At 36.2% G+C, this 21,968-nt stretch overlaps 1 protein-coding gene and 1 long non-coding RNA gene across 3 annotated transcripts in view; one reads left to right on the forward strand and one right to left on the reverse strand.

Annotated features, from left to right (window-relative positions):
- The first annotated feature begins 8,416 nt into the window (after positions 1-8,416).
- LOC101736964 (CD109 antigen) overlaps positions 8,417-21,968 on the forward strand; it is a 54,780-nt gene continuing 41,228 nt past the window's right edge. The window contains exons 1-7 of one of the 2 annotated variants that reach the window (XM_038017522.2): positions 8,417-8,511; positions 8,601-8,711; positions 9,396-9,799; positions 10,396-10,576; positions 10,753-10,924; positions 11,650-11,762; positions 13,087-13,227. In XM_038017522.2, coding sequence (XP_037873450.1) covers positions 9,420-9,799; positions 10,396-10,576; positions 10,753-10,924; positions 11,650-11,762; positions 13,087-13,227 — 987 coding nt within the window. In that variant the 5' untranslated portion in view covers positions 8,417-8,511; positions 8,601-8,711; positions 9,396-9,419. Of the gene's footprint in view, positions 8,712-9,395; positions 9,800-10,395; positions 10,577-10,752; positions 10,925-11,649; positions 11,763-13,086; positions 13,228-21,968 lie in introns of both variants that reach the window. The other variant, XM_038017521.2, reaches the window with a different exon arrangement.
- On the reverse strand, positions 15,269-19,821 carry LOC134200704 (uncharacterized). Its single transcript, XR_009975728.1, has 2 exons — positions 16,304-19,821; positions 15,269-16,105 (listed from the first exon to the last, which is right to left on the reverse strand). It is a non-coding gene; the product is annotated as an uncharacterized LOC134200704 (long non-coding RNA).

Below are 21,968 nucleotides of genomic sequence, written 5' to 3' on the forward strand. Positions count from 1 at the left end.
TTTTATTTGTAAACGGTGACATTTTTCGGGGAAAAAGGTATCTCCTATAAAGGCAAAGCAATAGGTACAAGCCCAATTCTGAAGCTGACAAAAAAATGGAAAAAATGTATAGGTAATGTGAACAGACTGGCAATTGGGAGAAATGGCGACGAAGAACGATAACATCACGATCCAACTGTACTTGCGGCGTAAGAGCATTCTCTTCACGAGTATCATCCAAACAGCTGGGACATCGATTCGCACACAACATATTTTCTATTTACATCTTGTTGTGTAGTGAGTTGAAGGTTCACTTAACGGACATTATAAAAAAAAGTTTAAATTTATTAAATTTATTGAATACTAGGTAAATGAACATTCAAAATGGCACTAACTGCAAACCTAGTCGGAACTGAACTATTTGGAGTGCAATGAAATAGATGGGTCACACACGGACCCGTACTGCACTACGTTCTATTTTATGTTAAAATTTTACTGAAATTATGTTTAAAGTATCCGAAAAATGATCTTTTTCCTTAAAATCTAGATGTATAAAAGTGGATGTGTGCATGTTCCCTGTAGACTTTGGGCCGAGTCACACCAGAATGCCAGCGGCCCCCAGCGTCGCCGCTGGCAGCCTCGCGCGGCCTCCAGACTGCATGTGCCTAGTCTCCTCTTGACTAGTTTAGTTTCGTCATTCAGCAATGATCATGTAATAAAAATGAAACCCGCAAAATTATAATTTGTGTAATTACTAGTGGTAGGACCTCTTGTGAGTAGACGTGGTTAGGTACCACCGCCTATGCCTATGCCGTGAAGCAGTAATGCGTTTCGGTTTGAAGGGCGGGGCAGCCGTTGTAACCATACTGAGACCTTAGAACTTATATCTCAATGTGGGTGGCACATTTACGTTGTAGATGTCTATGGGTTCCAGTAACCACTTAACACCAGGTGGGCTGTGAAGTCGTCCACCCGTCTAAGCTATAAAAAAAAAAAAACTATGTTTGGAATTGGTTATTATATATGACCGCGGCGCCGCGAGTGGTCTCTTGTCGCCGCGAGCAGAACCACCGACAAGACGCACGAGGCGCGCGGCTGCTCGCTTCACCGCGGGCAGGCGGCGGCTGTGTCGCGACCTTTTCTAGCTTTTCAAGCGATACTGATCTTTTAAGTATATAGATAAAGTTTAAAATTATTTCACACTGAAAGTGCTCGCCGTGACGCTGCCGGCCGCTGCCATTCTGGTGTGACTCTGCCCTTTGTGAGAGCTGGACCGATTTCGATGATAGGTACTTTCAGGACATCGTCAGATCGCTTTAGCGGCTAATCCTGGATCAGTCGAATCATATACTTTTCTCCAATAAAATAGAATGGGGAACATTTCAATCAAGTTCGGATATTCATTTACAAAAAAAATTATTTAGAATAGAACTTAGGTGACCTAAATTTCATAAATTATCTATGCTTCAAATTAATTTAATGTCAATTAGACTTTTTGGCGGGAACTCCAAACGTGGCGGTCGATTTAAATATTTTTACTGTTTTTCGTTAAAATATTACCAAAACTTATTTTATATAGTATATATATATATATAGTGTAAATAATTGTACATTTTGTTAAATAATAAAATGAACGAACCGGAGGATCCAGGTGGAACCCCGAAACGTTCCAAAATTCTTCGTAAAAGAGGTTCGAAGGAATGTGGACCTGAAGCAGGCGGCGGTGAGGATGTCTTTATTCCGTTTTTTAAGCCAGGTTATCTGAGACTTTATCCTGAACATTGTACAAATACAGACTTCAAAGTGTTTGTTGAAAGCCAGGACCAACAGGTTAAACTTGGAAATAAAAGCCCAGTTTACTTGAATCATATTTTTACTTCGGAAGTGAAAGGTGTAGTAGCTTTACATAGAGTCAATGCCAACAAAATTGCAGTTGTTTTTAAGCAATACAACACTGCAAATAATTTCATCACAAATACAGACTTTTTAACAAAGCACAACTTGAAGGCGCATATTCCTGCAGCGCAAATAGAAAAAACTGGAATCATCCGATATGTGCCTACCAACATTTCGAACAAGGACTTATATACAAAACTGTCTTCGATCTATGAAATTATTTCAGTGAGAAGATTCACGAAAAAAGTCGGTCAAAGTACTGTAGGTCTTGAGACTGTTAGTATAACTTTCCTATCAAATGTTCTGCCCGACAACATCCAATATGACCTATTTTCGTTCAGGGTGTTTGAATATGTCCCGCCGTTGCAGCAATGCTTCCGGTGCTTCAAGTTCAACCACCCTGCGAAAATTTGTAATGGTAAACAACGTTGCTCGATATGTGCTGGGGAACATAATTTCAGAGACTGTGATAAAAAAGAGAACTTGTGTTGTGTCAATTGCAGTGGCCCTCACCTGGCCATTTCCAAATCTTGCCCAATAAAAATGAAAAAAATACTTGAAAAGAAGGGTAACATTACTTATGCCTCTGTGGCTAATACAATTACGACATCTGATTTTCCATCTTTACCTACACAGTCGAGCAGCATTGTTAAGACCCTGCCATCAATAAACCAAAGTGTACATAAATTAAATAAAAATGTAAAAATTGTAAATAATGTAAATAAAACAGTGCCTGAACCCAACTTGAACCAAACTCAACTTAAGGCTCAAATTGCAAACAATAAGAATATTCTGATGGCAATGGTCCAAACTTTAGTTGAATTGGGTAATAAAACAGATAATGAACCGGTGACTACACTGTTCATAAAAGACTTACTTTTAAAAAATCTGTCACATTAATGGATAGTACAGTACAGAACATACAGCAGTTATGTATCGCTCAATACAATATTCAAAGTATACATAGAAAAAAACCTTTATTGTCTAAATTTTTAGCTGAGCAAAATGTTGATATCTGTCTACTCAATGAAACTTGGCTGAAAGATACTCAGCATTTTAAAATTTCGGGATATAATTCCCACTATCATAATGCTCAAAATGAGCATGGTGGAGTAGCCATTTTGATCAAACCGTATTTTAAATATAATATTATTCAAACCAGATTTTACCAAGACATTCAGACTGTGGCATTATCGTTATATGTAAGTGGTAACCACTTAACGATTTTATGTGTATACTGTCCTCCCTCGAATGGTAGCTTCAGAATAAGTAAACTGCGTAATATAATTAGAGATTTGCCTAAGCCAATATATGTGGCTGGAGATTTCAACGCTCACCATGTGGCATTTGGGTGTATGACCACGAAAAGTCGGGGTCATCAGTTATACGATTTGATTGATGAATTTGATCTATGTGTCCTTAACAATGGTAGCTTCACTACTATTAATTATCCTAACCGAAATCCATCGGCTATTGATGTCAGTTTTTGTAGTGCTCCAATCACTCCACTATGCGAATGGTGGGTGCATGATGATTCTATGGGGAGCTATCATTTTCCTACGCTTACTCGTGTTTTATTGTCCGTTGATAGATACCAAATTAATCCTCCCATTGAAAAATTCTTATACAACAAGACAGACTGGACGAAATACAATGAGCTATCTTTAACTGCTTTTTCTAACTTTGAAGTTAATAATGAGAATCCATTACAGTCATATGACGAATTTATCGAAAGGCTTGATACACTTAAGAGGGATACTGTGCCAAAGTTTGTCAAAGCAAATAACTATCGTTGCAAACCTCCAGCACCTTGGTGGAGTGACACATGTGAACAGAGTGTTATTAAAACTTATGATGCTTTAAAACTATACAGAAGACATCCAACCATTGATAATTACATTAATTATAAAAAACTTGATGCTGTTAAGAAAAAGACTATTTCAGAACATAAACGCAATGGTTGGGCGAACATCTGTAATACTTTTAACAGAACTACACCTGTTAGTATTATTTGGAAATACATCAAGTTATTTAAACGAATAAAATGCAATAATAGAACATATAAAGACGAATTTGTTGTCCCTCTCTTAGAAAAATTATCTCAGAATGGATGTAGGGTTATTGATAATCTAGAAAGTTATTTTCAAATTAATAATAGTCTTCAAAAGTCCAGTTTTCTCATAGAGCCCTTTACTTGGAGTGAGTTTTGTACAAGTTTACAATCCAGACGAAACACAACCCCTGGTTTAGATGATTGTCCATATATTTTAATCAAAAACCTAAATCAGTCCGTTCAAAAGAAACTATTAGCTAATCTTAATGCTCTTTGGCACTTAAAAAAAATTCCTGAATCTTGGAAAACACAGTGTGTAATCCCTCTACTTAAGCATGACAAACCACCTGAAGACCCTAACTCATATCGTCCCATATCACTGTCATCTTGTGTTGGAAAGCTTAATGAAAACATGATAAAGATGCGTCTTGAGTCTTATGTAGAGGTGAACAACATCATTCCACATGTTCAATATGGCTTCCGGAGAGGGCGAAGTTGTGCTGACAGCTTCATCTCTCTCTTGTCAGATCTGAAATATGCCAATAATAATAATAAGTCCAGTGTTTGTGTTTTTCTGGATGTTCAAGGTGCGTTTGATAATGTAGACCCTGGCATTTTGGTTCAAGTTCTTTCTGACACTGGTATACCAGGCATACTTTGCCATTGGTTATTTAATTTTTTAACAGATAGAACTTTGTATATAAGGCATAATAATATTCTCCATGGTCCCAGAAAGGTCTCCAAAGGTACAATGCAGGGGGCTACATTATCTCCACTGCTGTATAATATATATACTAGTCAAATTCTTAATTTTGTAAATATAGAAGGTGTAAATATTTTACAATTTGCAGATGATCTTGTAATATATTGTACAGACCATAATGTAGATAGAGCTGTAAATAGTATAAACAATGCTCTAGATCAATTGTACATATATTATAATGACAGGTTGGCTCTACAGATTAACCCTAACAAAAGCAAGGCCATGATTTTTAGTAAAGATTTTCCCTCTAATGGCATACTCTACAATAATCATCCTATTTCAGTTGTACCAAACCATAAATTCCTGGGTGTTGTCATTGATAACAAACTTTGTTTTAATTTACACATCAATCACATTATAACTAACTCTCTTAAGGGCTTAAATATTATAAGATGTTTAGCTGGTGTGTCTTGGGGTGCAGACCCCAATGTTTTAAGTATGCTATATAAATCTATAGTCAGAAGCCACTTCGACTACAGTTGTTTAGCCTACTCAAATAGTAGTTGTGTAAAAAAACTAGACATAATTCAAAACAAAGCTCTGCGAATTATTTCTGGGGCTATGTGTTCAACTCCCATACGAGCTATGGAAGTTGAAACCAAAATAATGCCACTGTGTCTTAGAAGACTTTTGCTAATAGAGAGATATTTACTAAAGCTGTTATCTGGTAATGATAATGTTCTCAAAAAAATAGTACCTTTTCCTGTACAATGCTCAGCCCAGCAGACTTCGGGAGGTGAGCTTTTACGAGGTTCTTTCCCAATTCTGCCTCTCATTGTACTGCAAATGAATGAAGATTTTAAAAATGTAATTAAACAATCAAAGTGGACATGTTACTCATACCCATATTCCTGTATTATATTTGAGACCAATATTGTTACTAAAAAAATTTTTAATAATAGTGAATTGTTAAGTTTTCTTTCCAACAATAACTACTATACTTTGTATACAGATGGTAGTAAAAGTGAACTCTTTGTGCGCAGTGCTGTTTATGATCCCCAATCTAAGTTTGGTCAAAGCTTTCTTCTGGACCCTAAATGCAGTGTTTTCACTGCAGAGGTATATGCGGCCCTCGAAGCTCTGAAGAGGATCGCACGTATAAATAGTTTTAATAACTTTTTAATTTTAACAGACAGTTTAAGTATGGTCCAAAGTTTAACCAATCTCAGATTTGACTTTAAAAAAAACTATATTTTGTATAATATTAAAAAATTGTTATTTAGTTATGCACAAAAGGGTATACAGGTCTCTTTCATGTGGATTCCATCACATAGGGACATAACAGGAAATGAGATAGTAGATAAAATTGCACGTGATGGAACCAACATGTTGGATGTTAGCTCCATAGTAAAAGTACCTTTGACTGACTGTTATCAAACTATTGACAACCAGGTCAATAATTTATGGGTCGAATTTTGGAAACAAGACCAAGAACAGAAGGGTAAATGGTATGGAAATGTTCAAACAAATCTACCTGTAGCACCATGGTATAACAAACTGAAAATGGCCAGTCGGGACTTTATTACGATTATAAGCAGACTGCGTTTTGGTCACTCGACCGTCCCAGCCCACCTAGCTCGGTTGGGAATAGTGGAGAGCAGCTATTGCACCTTCTGCAATGATTCGGTTGGTGATATCGAACATTTCATATTTAAATGTGAGTGCTTTTCGTTTGACAGATTGATTCTTGTCAGTGAAATTAGTGACATAGTGCAAAATCAAGTGACAGTGCAAGATCCCTCCCGCCGCCTGAGTGATATGTTAAAAAATAGATCCTATTACGTGCCTCTATATAAATTCATCAAAAATACAGTGGGGAAATTATAATAAACTGAATAAAAATACTTAAGACTTGGCCTAAAGGTCTAGATACCAGGCCATAAACTCCAAAAAAAAAAAAAAAATAATGTCAATTAGGACTTTTTGGCGGGAACGCGAGGAGTGAAGTTGTGTGGTTTGTTTTATTTTGTCTATTTAATGTTTCTTCAGGTTTAAATGTGTAATAATGGTGGTTTATTAACTGTTTAATATCTGTGAAAGTGCACAAATGTGGGAAAATGAAACAAAGACGCTGGACGTAACTTCTCGGCATCCTCCAAAAAGTCAACTGAAAAATCTTAGTAAATGACCCCCATTTTACTGAGATATTTCATCCCATTTAACTTCATCCCAGTTGATTAATGTCTCAAATGAATCATCTTCATATCATTTCACTCCATAATATCATTTTTCATAAAAATATGAATATAAATTAAAATAAGACATGACTTAAAGGTTTCAGTTACCAGGTCATAAAATCCCTTTAAAAAAATATCAATTTATAGAACGTCATCAGTCATTGTCTGCTTCAGGTATAAGGTAGGTACCTACCACGTACCTACTTATGTAGCATGGAGTTAATAAGTACCTATAACTTATTAACTTCATGGTACCTACCACCTAAATATTAAATTAATCTGTGAGCATTAGTGGTGACAACTGATAAAGCGATAAGGGTGGTGCATGGAGTTAATAAGTAGTTAAAATAGTAACTCTATGGAGTGGTGATACCTTTACTCTACCGTAGACATTATCTAAACGTCAGTAAAGCTGGCGATATTGGCTTCTCCCAATTTACAACTCAGCTGAGGCTTCGGCTCTCCTTATCCATTTCCTGCCGACCATCTTTCGCAAGTCATCATTGCATCTAGCCGGGGCGCATTCCACATTACGTAGACTGGTGTGCGGCCTCTACTGAAGAACCAGTTTGTTCCACCTATTGTTGGCATTGTCTCTTCAGCGACAACCTGAACTCTCTGAGCTACGTCAGTAATTTTAGTTCTCTGTTGAATAACCTCATTAGACTAGATCATTATCCCTCTCTATATATATAATATTTAAGCAGTAAAAAAATATATATATATAAAAATAATTTAAAAACTACAGTTCAACAGTATATATTGCTGTTTAACAGCGTTAAGCTATGTTTTTTTTGCTTCGATAGGTGGACTAGTTCACGGCCCATCTGGTGTTAAGTGTTAGATATCTACAACGTACTTCTACACTACATCTTGAGACATGACTTCTTGGGTCTCAGATTTATAGTAAAATGGGTACCCTGCTCTTCAAACCTAGCTGCTTCACGGTAGAAATAGGCAGAGCCGTGGTACCTACCCATGCGGACTCACAAGACCAACCACCATTACGTATACAATAGCTTACTGCAACTACGCTGTGTAGACATCATTAACATGGCTTTAACTATTTCTATAATAATCACATATACTTAGCTGTGTATGTTTAAGATTACTTCTCTTTGCTCTAGGCTCTTTGCTAGCTCTATTTTTTTCGATGAGAATGGAAAAGGCATAGACACACAGAATTTTAAAAAGCTGAATAGGTAATACTATTCTCACGTAAGATACTCCAACCGCCAACCTGAACTAATCATTTTGAATACCGTCTGATTACAGCTATATGTAATGCATTTGTCAAAGATAATATAACATTCTTTTAATTATGTATGTAATTTTTTGATTAGTTTAATATACTCATATTAAAGAAGCATCAGTCCCTGTTAGCGATAGCCAAATACACTAAGAAACAATCATATCAAAATGTGAGACACGTTATTGGATCAAACTCTGAATTTATGTCGTTGAAAATTTTCCAATAACAAACTTTTCAAAATTTATGCACAGATTTTAAATTAATCTGCCGACAATTTTCTAGCGGAACTTACCGGTTTTTCTACTTGGTTTTGAGTTGACAGGCGGGCGTGGTACGGTCGTAATAGTGCTGTGCCGGGTTGCGCTACAAACGCATTTTTTCAATTAAGTTTGTAAGTGACTGAGTTACAGGCCGTTTGTAACGGTCTTGTTTATTTATGAGAAAATCGTAAAATTTTAATGAGTTTGAAACAAACCGTAGTTGGCGTCGACTCACAAAGGCTTTAAAAAGGCTCCTGATACAAATGTCAGTCGAAATTATACAATAACAAAAGGGGCTTGCCTAGATGGGCGTTAACCTCCGGTTAAGCAAGTAAGTTTTAAGTTATTATTAAATTAAAGATAGGGCTAATCAGGATTTATACTTTTTAATCAAGTATCCCTAGATCAGGCTGGTTTTAACTTTAATATTAGTCCATAATTTAAGAAACTACGCTAAAAAAATCTTGTATTTACCGGGCTCAGTAATTTGAAACTTGCATTAGATAACTTTTCGGCATTTTTTTTAAATTACGTTTTCGTTTGCTTTTTATGTTGTTGTATATTGTAGTATATTGTTAATTTTATAATTAATACTTTACGTTATTAATAAAACTCTTTGTACTTCTTCATGGAACATGGTGAAAAACGTAATGCAGACTGCAACACATGTTTATAAAATAAACAAATATACTAAATTTGTTTTGCCTATGCACTAATAATAAAATACGGGTCAAGATTTTGTTATATTGCTATCCAAGTTCTGTTAGGTGTTAAAGAATAAGAAAAACTTACATCCACCACACTACTTGTGATGTTACTAAAGTTACTAAAGTACTAGTTATTATATTTTTCTTAAATTATTAAGAATAGAATGTGCAAAATAAGAAACTCAAAGCCCATCAATATCATTATACAGGACATTGTATTGTAGTACTCTACAGGGATACTCTTGTTAGGATTTTAGAACAACACAATTGAATTGGTGTGTAAAGAATTATATAAATTATTTTTCCAGGTAAAGGAAGACGAAGACTGAATCATGAATCTCAAATTATTACTCATAATTACCATATTAAAAACATGTACAAGTCAAGACTATGCACAGCCAACCTATAATCCAGATATCACTCAAAACACAAATAATTACAATGATCCAAGATATGATAATCCATATGACCCAAACCGTAAATACCAAAATAAGAATCAATATGAATTGAACAGGAATCAATATGAATTAAATAGGAATCAATATGATAACACAGATCAGAGATTCCAGTATGATAATAGAAATGAACCGTTCAATCAGAATTCCTACAGTCCAGATGTGACACCAAAGAGCTCATGGGATTCTAACAGGAATTATGGTAGTTCTTATAGAAATGCTGCTTTGGAGCAAGAGAGTGTAATAATTCATCAAGCGTAAGTATTATATCAAAATAGATACAAATTAATTTTACAACTTTTTTGTTTGTTCATCAATGCAGTGAGAAGACACTTGCTGATAAAAGTACACAAGTTATATAGAAAATAATGCCATGTAGATGTATGATAAATGTCATTTTAATATAGATCCATTATAACAAACACGTATAAAAAGCATGCCAGTTTTGTGTTTTTGTACAAAATTTATTGAAACTTTCTTTTATTGAGCAATGTTTTGGTTTCTGTATGAAATATGATGTGATGTGATTGATGATCCTTACAAAATTTGTTTTTTGATGTCCCTACACTCTGGTAACAAATTAATAGTTAGTGGATTGTGAATATTCAATACTTATTTATGTAGTAATTATAGAAGATAAAGCTATTTTTCACTACATAATGTTATGATGAGGTTTAACAAGGAATTGAAATTTAACACATATTAAATTTTTTTAAAGGTATTAACTTTTGAAATGTTGAATTCGATCAGTGTTATTTTATAAAACTAATATTAATGTTATTTTATAAAAATATATTTAGCACACTTTTCTTATTTCTATATGAATTTATATATTAAAATAACTTTTTTGCAGCACATACTTCATAGTAGCATCCCGTATGGTAAGACCTGGCCAAATATACAAGATATCCGCAAACATTCTGCAAACTCAGCTAGAAATGACAATCAGAGCTTCAATTGCATGCAATGGAGTTGAAGTAGCTGAAGTCACACAAAAAGTCAAAGAGGGTGTGCCTGAAATACTAAATATGAGGGTAAATGTTAATAAAATTACTATAATTATTTAATTATTTCTGTGCACAGTAAATAAATGGATAATTTAGACATGTTTATGTCTATGACATCATACCAGATTTATGGTTTAATTTTGCATTTCATATTTTCATGATCTCTACAGGAATACTCTTGTTAATGCATGAATAATTTCCAGGTACCGCCAACAACAGTTAAAGGAGACTACCGGCTTCGTGTTGAGGGCTTGTACTTAGACACACCATATGGAGGCAGGGCGTTCATTAATGAAACACAACTGACATTCTCTAATAGGTTCATGACCATATTCATACAGATGGACAAGCCAGTATATATGCAGGGGCAAACAGGTGAGGCGAATTGTCATGATTACTATAATCAGGCATTTTATTTCATTACTCTACATAGCAATCAGTTTTCAACAATGGCAATATGAAAGAAAGAGGAGTGAGTGTTGAGATGACTACTGATAGAGGAGAATCGAATAGAAAAATTCACTGTGCCGACTCAATTTAGTGGGGTAAGGCGGAGACTAAGAAGAAAAATCAGTTTTTAAATACAATATACAACAACTACAAATGGCCTTACAGCGGAAATTGTAACTGTTGATTGAACATAGTACAACACGTGTGTCAACCCCATGTACTAATTTTGATTTTTTTACATTAAGAACAGCTTAAGAAGCATTAATTATTGTTGACTGACTCCTAGAATCAAGATTAATATCTTATATTCACACTCTTGTGTCTGCATTCCGGTAGCTGCTTAACATCAGAAAGGCTATGACACTGTCTGCCAATTTAATTTTTTTAAGCCTTCTTTACATATGTACCATAATTATTAAAGCCTTAAAAATGATTTTAATTATGACTGAACTAGTAAAAACCTCACGTCGTACAATAAATAATCAATATAATATATGGTAATGATGAATATGTCATTCATAAATATAATATTTAAAAAATATTCATATTCATTCATAAATTAACAATATATTAAAGATCTGAATTTAAATAAATTTCTGGGATTAGAAAATTTGCTTTAAAGAGTCTCAATAAGTTCAAATTACTTTCAGTACGCTTCCGAGTGATTCCGATCAATACAGAGCTAAAAGCGTTTGGACATGCCATAGACGTGTACATTTTGGATCCGAATCGCCGCATCATGAAGAGGTGGCTTTCCAGACAGGTAAGAATAAATTGTAAATAATATATCATAATGGCAACTCCAACTTTCAAATCAAAAGTAAAATGACACCCAACCTCAAGAGCTCACGACACACCCTGCTATCAGTGAATGGCAGTTGGCGATCACACTATCACATTTCGAGAATATTACTGCCCATATTTTTTTTATTTTTTTTTATTGCTTAGATGGGTGGACGAGCTCACAGCCCACCTGGTGTTAAGTGGTTACTGGAGCCCATAGACATCTACAATGTAAATACGCTACCCACCTTGAGATATAAGTTCTAAGGTCTCAGTATACTTACAACGGCTACCCCACCCTTCAAACCGAAACGCATTACCGCCTCACGGCAGAAATTGGCGGGGTGGTGGTACCTATCCGTGCGGAATCACAAGAGGCCCTACCACCAGTGATTACGGAAATTATAATTTTGTGGGTTTGATTTTTATTACACGATGTTATTCCTTCACCGTGAAAGTCAATCGTGAACATTTGTTATGTACGTATTTCATTAGAAAAATTGGTACCCGCCTGCGGGATTCGAACACCGGTGCATCGCTACATACGAATGTACCGGACGTCTTATCCTTTTGGCCACGAAGACTTCTGATCTTCCTAGACACCTTAGCCATGTCTATTTTAGGTCAATACTACATAGTCAAAATAAGACAGATAAGCAGTCTTGAAGTATATTTTATCAAGTAGGACAATGCCAAATGGATATAATATTAAACTATAAATTAAAAATTACTTTTAAAAATGTGTTAACTATATTATTGTATGTAAGATGATTCATTGAATATTAGTTATTTGAGCTGTCTATCTCATCCTCTTCTCATGTTTAGGAAAGTTATTAGAAATTTTATAGTAATATCTGATTGTGTTCATGTTGTAACAAGAGATGGAACTCATGTCAATGGCTAATGTGGTATTGTTTAATATGAGTATAACGCTACCAGGTTTCATTCTTTTTTATCGGAAATGTGTAAGTACCCTTGTTTCTTTTTAACGTTGTAGACTTTATTGTTTTTGTAACCTAATCTTAACATATTTAAATATAGTCTAAAAATAATTCAATATAATTTTATGTAGAAGAGAGATATAATTCTTTCTTTTTATATCACTTCATAATCACATAGAAAAAAATCATCTTGAGGTATGAGGCAAGCTGATGATAGTGCTTGAATCAAAGTGCAGAGTGATTACTTCATGATAGAAATAGGCAACACCCTTACAGAAGTTCACATTTTCTGCCACATTAGTACTTAAAATAGAAACACCATCCCTTTTAGCTTGGATCCTGATATAAAACTTTTTTTCTCAGAGCAACTTCGGAACAGTTAGCCTTCAGTATCAGTTGTCTGACCAACCCTTGTTCGGAGAGTGGTACGTCAAGGTTGAAGCCCTGGGACAGGTAGAAGAGTCACAGTTTTTGGTTGAAGAGTACTACCAGACAAGATATGAGGTGGGTTCGAACTTACATCTAAACTTTAACAGTATTGTTTTTACCTCAAGCCGTACATACTGTCGTTTATGTAGGGCTGATCTGAATTGGTGAATCGAAGGATGGGCTAGTGAGAGTCATGAGACAGGAAATATGTTGTATATCCAATATGTGAATTGACTTATAATGTTTAATAAGAAATTATCTATTGTAGTTTGATAAAATACGTCGATAATTTGTTTTATATGATTGTAATGAACCTTCGTTGATTTATGAAATGCGCACCTTGAAACATTAAGTGACGCTGTAGTGTGTACTCACCAAATATAATACGAAAATCTATCGATTTCGTAATGTGAATGTATCGAGTTCTCGATAGAAAACGGATCATTACATTAGACGGTAGTACCCGATAGCCATCCTTCGAGATTTACGTTACCGCATGTCAAAACAATTTTCGTGCTCTCAATGATGAGTATAAATTTCGAGTTTCGCGAATGTGACTATTCGATTGCGAAACGAAAGTAAGTAAATTCATTCGTGCCGGTGAAGTTAATTCTTTTTGCGAACGGGAGGGGCGCTGTTTAAATCCTATACCGTAAAATGGGGCGATTAGGGACAAATTCCAACTTTATGAGCAATTTTAAGGTAGTTGTTGATGTATATAATGCTATATCAGGATCAAAATGATTGAGTCTTGGGGGCATCTTTGTTATCTAATTTAAAATTATGCAACTAGCATTCCAGTTTAAGCAAAAAATGCAAAAATAGGTGTAATCCCTATTTACCCGAAAATTGCGGTTAATTGGGACGAAATGAGAAATTTGCTAGGGTTGGCACTACTTTTATTTTTATATATAGTTTTAATTTATTTATTTATTTAGTTGCACCAACAAAGTGATCATCAATAAAAAAAATTGAAAAACTGACAAAAGTACATCGCAGACATCACCTCAATTATAGGTGCAATCGACAGTGCTGATATTTCTATCTGGCTTAAGAGATTAGGTGTGTCGGTTATTCCATGGATTAATCAGATGAATACCCCCACTCTGAACAAATATTAAATATTTTATTATGTATTACTTAGACATTTTTGTCCACCTTGAGATTTCATTGATCTTGTTACATGTCTCTGCAAAATCGACTTACTTATATTAAATTGCTTATCTATTTCAACTAAAGACGTATTCCCAATTTCGCTTCGAATAAACCAGATTTTTACCAACAAATTTAAAAAATATTGTTATAACTACATAGACAACCCTACAAACCTGTACCTATTTATACTTAGGTCGTTTCCATTTCACGTATTGTCATCCCAATTGACCCCTTTTTCGTTGTTATTTATACCTAAGACGTCCCCAATATCCCCAAAAACAACAGATTTGTACATGTATTTTTATTTAATCAAATACATTAAAACCAATAACAACTGAGACTTACATTTAATGTATATGCTGGTTCAAACACTAAATAACGTTTATAAATCATAGTCGTCTTCTATTATTATCAAATAAATAAAAGAGAGCAAAGTTTCTAGCACTAAAACAATTACCACCACAGGAAGTTAATTTGAAACGCGATTTTTTATAAGTTAGCAGCTATTATCATGCATATTCAGAGTTGTTTTGTGAACTTTCAACATTCTACTATTAAACTACAAAAAATGGAAGATTTTGCAACGAATATAAAACTTATATTGAGCGTCGAAAGATTTTCCCGGTTTTTTCCCGATTCGCCTTTCAATCCCTAATCGCCCCATTTTACCGGTACATTTTTTCTCGATAGCGATACGAATACTTTTTCGATCCACAGATTCGGTAGAATCTGGCGCCAAGTTCCGTTCAAAAATCTCGTTGTAAACGGAGCGCCAGACTACCGACTGTGTTTACTGTGAGCAGCTTCGATCAATAATAGTACTAGATTAAAGATCAGGAACAAAAATAAGACGCTCCAGTGGCCACGTTTGCAGACACGAAAACATCTTCATTTCTTAGAAAAAAGTTTAATAATGTTAACGACTTCAGCTAATTATGAACCTTAATACTTAAACATAAAGTTTAATTACCATTGCAAAATATATGTATTTAGGTCCTTTCGTCAGAAAAAGAATATTATGGAATAAATTTAAAATGTCACTTGAACATAAAAAGACATCAGTACAAAAATATTTATTCTAAAATGATACTTAAAGCCTAATTTATAAGGTTAAAAATATTTGTTTAAAATTTCGTGCTTATTGTATTGTGGAACTAGATGTAGTTCTTGGTATTACATTTCAATGCTCAGAACACAGTAAGTATTGAAAGACATAGAGTTGCAGAATATACATATTTGTTTTAGGTTTGTTTTGTATGGTCGCAACTATTTTTGACCGATTCAAAAAAGTAGTAGATAATATTTTACATGGCCGCTATTACAACAAATAGGTGATAAAAAATAAAATTGAATAAAGTAAAAAAAATATGAAAGGAAACACGATACATGTTTTCCACGTATTCTTTATACAGAAGTAATTAAAACAATAATGTAGGTTTAATTACCTTTAAACAGATTCAGTTTGTTATAAAGCTGTCTTTTAGAAGTCATTTTTATATGAGCGGTTTCTTTTTTACAAATATAATGTAATCTTATATCAATGAATTTTTCTATAATCAGTTTAATTTAGGCTTATTTTATGGCTGTGTTCGTTTCCCCCAGAAAACAAATCCTTTTCAGCATATACGCTTAAAATATTTACATATACATATAAAGTTTTTTTAATACTTTTTTGCATTGATTTGCCACCACCATTGAACAATTCTAGAATTTTTATAAGGGTTCTATATTTCTTCTCCTCTTTCTTTCGCGACAATATATATCCATTGTGCACAGCGACAAGGGGCTACTAGGAAATCTACAAACAAAAATAACATTATAAAATAACAAAACTACTCTATGCATTCCCTGTTCAAGAATTGGTGATGTTTGTTACAATAGTTGGTGCCTTGTTGCAAACATTGGCCAAACAATTACAATATTCGTAAATTGTGTTTTATTTACAATATAATTGTGTTTATTATTTTATGAAAAACACTTAATAATATAAATTTACCAAAAAAAGATATTCCTTCCAAAACCTTGGTGTTACGGTGGTTTTTTACTCAGTTTTTGAACGCGCATTGCAGCGTTTTGACGTCTTAGTGTTGGCTATGATTGGACCATACTAATTTGAAATAAGACCACAAATTTATTTGTGGTCTTATTTTTCGGGCCGTTTTTGAAGCGCTAATCGCGAATCTAGTGGTATTATTGATCGAAGGTGAGCAGAACAGTTTTTTGAGGTTGCGAAATTTTATTTAATTCTACGGTACTTCTGGTTCCTAAATTGTATATTATATCAATCACTCACAACTTTATTTTACTGATATTAACTAGTCATATCAATTACAACAATTAATCTAATTGAAATTATTAATTTTATCACCACAAACTATGGCTCGCTCAAAAATTTCGATCCTGACTTTTTTCGATGTAAAAAGTGACATGCCACAGACTATAAATATTCGAGAATGGTAATCTACGGCCGCCAGGGTGCGCTGGAATTATTCCTATTTGTAATGGATTTTATGACCTGGTAACTGAGACCTTTAAGTCATATCTTATTTTAATTTATATTCATATTTTTATGAAAAATGATATTATGGAGTGAAATGAAATGTGATATTATGGAGTGAAATGAAATGAAGATGATTAATTTGAGACATTAATCAAAAGGGATGAAATGAAATGAGATGAGATGATATGGAATGAAATATAATCTCAGTAAAATGGTGGTGGTCATTTACTAAGATCTCAGTGGACTTTTTGGAGGAAACCGAGAAGTTACGTACAGCGGCTTTGTTTCATTTTCCCACGTTTGTGCACTTAAACAGATATTAAACAGTTAATAAACCACTATTATTACACATTTAAACCCGAAGAAACACTAAATAGACAAATTAAAACAAATCACACAACTTCACTACTCGCGTTCCCGCCAAAAAGTCCTTATTCCTACATAAACTGTAGCTTCAAGGGGATAGTTTGCAGTTCTTATTGAACGGTTTATACATTAAATAACGTTAATGTTGTTACTGTTAGTATTTTAGTTTAAGTACTGCCGAAGCAAGTACTGTTGTTACTGTTGGAGAAACAATTTTGTTTTGTAATGTAATACCGAAATACTTTACGAGATGGCGTTACAAAAAATCCCTTCCCAAAACTATAAAACCGTTGTGATTGTCTACGAATAATAAATAATATAATAACTAATATTTATTCGTAGGTGATTGTTTAAGATGCTATGAATATTTCGGTTTTGATTTCATCAAAATAACTTGAACTTTACTACTGAATTCCGATGAAAATTCTAATTAAGGCTGAGTTAAGTTCAGCTTTTTATTTAAGCCTCTTACTGTAGTTTTTAAATTACATTTATGCGGATTGATGTTTCAAGGCTTTCAGATTTTAATTTTAAATTCTGAAATAATTAAGAACAGCGTCATCTACCCTTCACATTTGAAACAAAATTTAATTCGGTTTAAATTTGTAAAAGTTGATGTTGATTATTATTACACTGTAACGCAGCGTTCCGTTTCGCGGGGCAACAGCAGCCAAAGGGAATGTGACTCAGGTCCGTGCCGCGACGACCCACCCCGCGCTACCCGCGCCCGCGCATCTGTTGCATCATTCGCACCCCCAATTATGGCAATTAGTGCGCGCCAGACCACGTCAGACTTTGAAGCGGAATACACGTGTCCCCGGTCGATACCGGAACTGACAACCCGAGAGTCTCATGCCAGTCGGGCACCTAACATTAAACTGGCAGCCCAAGCGGGGGCCCTTTAACTAGTATTTCGGAGTGAATCTACGTAATTACGACACGTACTCGTCGTCAGTCACGGCGTCAATCCGATTTTCAAGACGTTGAAGAAGAAATTGGTTCAACCGCGGGACCGACGCCAACATTTACCGCAAACAACATGGCGTCATTACAAGAAAGTCAAATGGCAGCATTCGAACGCCTACTCGACCGAGTTTTTGAGCATAAAACTCAACTCGAATCATCAGCAACACCGACGTCGGAGCCGACATCGCCGCCTTCCTCGACGCCCGCTCACCATTCTGGGAACTTCGCGTCATGCACGGCGCGGTTCAGCGGAGCGCCCGGCGACTCACTCGACGGTTTCCTTGACGCGGTCGAATCATACAAAGATTGTGCTGACGTAGGACACGCCATCGCGTTACGAGGACTCTCGATGTTACTAACCGGAAATGCAGCCGTGTGGTGGCAAGGCGTTAAAGCTAGCATCACTTCCTGGGACGACGCTTTATCATCGTTACGAAGCGCTTTCGGTGATTGCAGACCGCCCCATCGAGTCTACTTAGAGCTCTTCAAAATGTCGCAAGGACAAAGAGAGAAGACGGAGATCTTCGTTGCCAGAGCACGAGCCCTACTAGCTCGACTCCCACCTGGTGACCTTAGTGAGAAAGTTCAAATTGATATGCTTTACGGCCTTCTACACCGTCGTGTTCGTAAAAGATTAGGAAGAGACGAAATAACTTCATACGACACGTTATTAAAGAAAACGCGCCATATCGAGGACTCCATCTACGAGACCAGTCCGCCTGAATTTATTCATCATCCTCAGCGAGCGACGCCACGTTCATCGGGTAGTAGCGTAGGCGAAGTTCCCGCCGGTGCTTCGACTTCGCAGCATACATACGCGCGGATGACGCCGCGGAAAATATTCAACTCGGGCGCCGCTGGCGGCCCGCCACGCGACGACAGCGCTGCGCCGAGCACCGTTCGAGTCCCCGCGCCTCGCTACACGAACACTGATAATGTATCATCTACGTCGATTGTTAAAAGACTGTTCTGTGTTTATTGCAAAAAGTACGGACATATTCGTGATGAGTGTTTAAAATTAGCGTCAAAATTCGACAACGAAAATACGCAAGCTGTATCCTCGTGTTACGGGTGTGGTACCAAAGGTGTTACTCGGTCTCAGTGTACAAAGTGTAACGCAAGTTATTACGCCGTCGACGCTGCACGGACCCGATCAGTCACATCCGATTTACCTATTGGTAAAGTAAATACACAGCTGTCAAGTTCAGTGAACTCTATTCATCGCGACAGCTCGTTGCATACAGCTTGCACTTCAAACACCGTAAAGTCGTCCATTTATATTAATAATCGTAAACAATGTTTTGTTGATAATGAAAATAATTATTATCCTACCGATTTTAAGGCGATTCTTCCTCCGCGCTTTTTCGGTACTGATAACAAGGTTAGACTTCAAAATTATTCTAGACTTAATCATAATATAAACAATAATATTAGTTCTAGGAATAGGCCCCTGATGCGTTACTCGAGTGGTACCGAACCAAAACATAGTTATTCCGAGGTACCAAGTGGCCGCGATAGGGTGACCATGATGAACGAAAATAGGGTGACCATGGAAAACGTCGGACATTTTTCGACAATTAATTCTAATGTGAAAAGTGTTGCCCAGAGTAACTCTACTGAGCACCAGGTTAGGTTAAGACCAATTTTAAGTGTTCAAATGTTAGGTATACGAGGTAATGCTTTGTTGGACACGGGAGCTAAGAGTAGCGTTGCCGGAGCGTTGCTTTATGAATTGCTGTTAAAGCATAACCATCCGTGTGAGGAAACCAGGCGTCGGGTGAGGCTTGCAGACGGTTCCGCGCGCACCCGCCGAGTTTTGCTCACTACTCTAGAAGTAAGGATAAGTCCCGAAAGGTCAGTAACCCTTGAATTTACTGTTTTCCAGATGCTCAAAATAATGAAGCTTTGCTTAGCATGGATTTTTTGGTGGCGGCAGGTATTGTGCTTGACTTTGCTTCATCCACTTGGCATTTTTCGGGAAAACGGGTTACCTATCCAATTGAATATGAGTACCCTAAGCCATGCATGTTTGCTTCTACTGCTGACTTCCTGCGTGATGATAAGGGTTCTATGCTTGGCTCCGATGAACGGCAGCAGCTATCACATTTATTGCAGGAGAATGGAGACATCTTTAGGGTGGGGGGAGCCCCAACCCTTTACGCCGAGCACCACATTGATACCGGTGATCATCCGCCTATATCGGTACCGCCGTATAGGCTCACTCCTGTGCTTCAACAGCGAGGAGAGGTTCTCGCAATCGATTTGTTCGGGCCACTGCCAGAAGGAGAGCAGGGGGAGCGATGGGTACTCCTGGTAGAGGATGTAGCTACAAGATGGGTAGAACTCTACGCACTTGTTGATGCCACCGCCGTGGCTTGCTCCCGAGTCCTACTGGAAGAGTATTTCCTTCGTTATGGCTTGCTTATGCGTCTAGGGGTGTAACACGTAAGTTCATGCCACGACGGGATGGCCCGTATCGCGTAGTAAAGATAGTTAGTCCTACAACGTACTTCATAGCAGACTTGTCAAACAATGTCATCGGCAAGTATCACACCGCGGATTTAACCCACTCTCCGTCAAATTCAAGTACGGATCCAATTATGCCAAAGAGGCAGAGAGGAAGGCCGCGTCTTCAGACTAACAGTCCCAAGTTGGACTCGGGACGCGTTCCCAACTTGGAGGGGGAGTATGTAACGCAGCGTTCCGTTTCGCGGGGCAACAGCAGCCAAAGAGAATGTGACTCAGGTCCGTGCCGCGACGACCCACCCCGCGCTACCCCCGCCCGCGCATCTGTTGCATCATTCGCACCCCCAATTAGTGCGCGCCATAGATTATACACTTAATATATACGAGACTTTGCGCGCCAGACTTTGAAGCGGAATACACGCGTCCCCGGTCGATACCGGAACTGACAACCCGAGAGTCTCATGCCAGTCGGGCACCTAACATTAAAACACTAATTAATTGAGCGTTTCATTAGCTTTTAAGCTGAGTGACTATTTATAATTTATTTTTATTAAGTAATAAATGAGCAAAAAATTATACTTAACAAAAAGATATGAAATCCGAACAAAAACAGTTTCACTGTAAAAAATTGCGCCAAGTCCACGTTTATAAAACTCATCTCAATAACATTTGCACTTTACAAAAAAAAGAAGACTTCAATAGCTTTCATTCTCTACAAAAATATGTGAAATACAAAAAAATACCAAGAAACCGTCATAAAGATGAAAAAAAAAAAAAAAATTGTTGAAAATTTAAAAATAAAAAAATAAATTTTATCGTGCTTGGCGCGCGTCATTGAGTACCCCAAATTTTTTCGGAAGAATTTCAACCCGAGAAAAAAACCATTTTGCTTTAATATACAGTGAAAGCTGAAAAAGTTACCCAGGTTGTCTTTTTCGCTCTTGTTAGCGTTTTATGAGAAATTGAGACAGAACTACGGTAATTTTCAACAGCTCTCACTATATATAACAGCCGGCAAACTTCTTGAGCATTTGTCGACGTAGTGGGGGTAAGTTCGCGCATGGTACACTCACGTGCAAAAACATTACTTACTCTGCGTCATAATGCTATTAAATTATTAAAATCAGCATATTATGTATTTATTTATATATTTATTAGAACATCAACAAAAAATATAGGTTAATAATTGTAATAATTTAATCTTGGGGTAAAATAGATCTTCCCTATATTAAGTCAAAACTAGAACTGTTGCCAGGTCTTCGTTCAGTTGAACCGAAGCTGATATTTGTAATATTTTTTTCGTTATCATAATCTTGACCATCATCATCATCACTGTTTTCATCACCCGAGTCGCTATCATCGT

This window comes from Bombyx mori, chromosome 19, assembly GCF_030269925.1.
Source record: "Bombyx mori chromosome 19, ASM3026992v2".
NCBI classification, from domain to species: domain Eukaryota; kingdom Metazoa; phylum Arthropoda; class Insecta; order Lepidoptera; family Bombycidae; genus Bombyx; species Bombyx mori.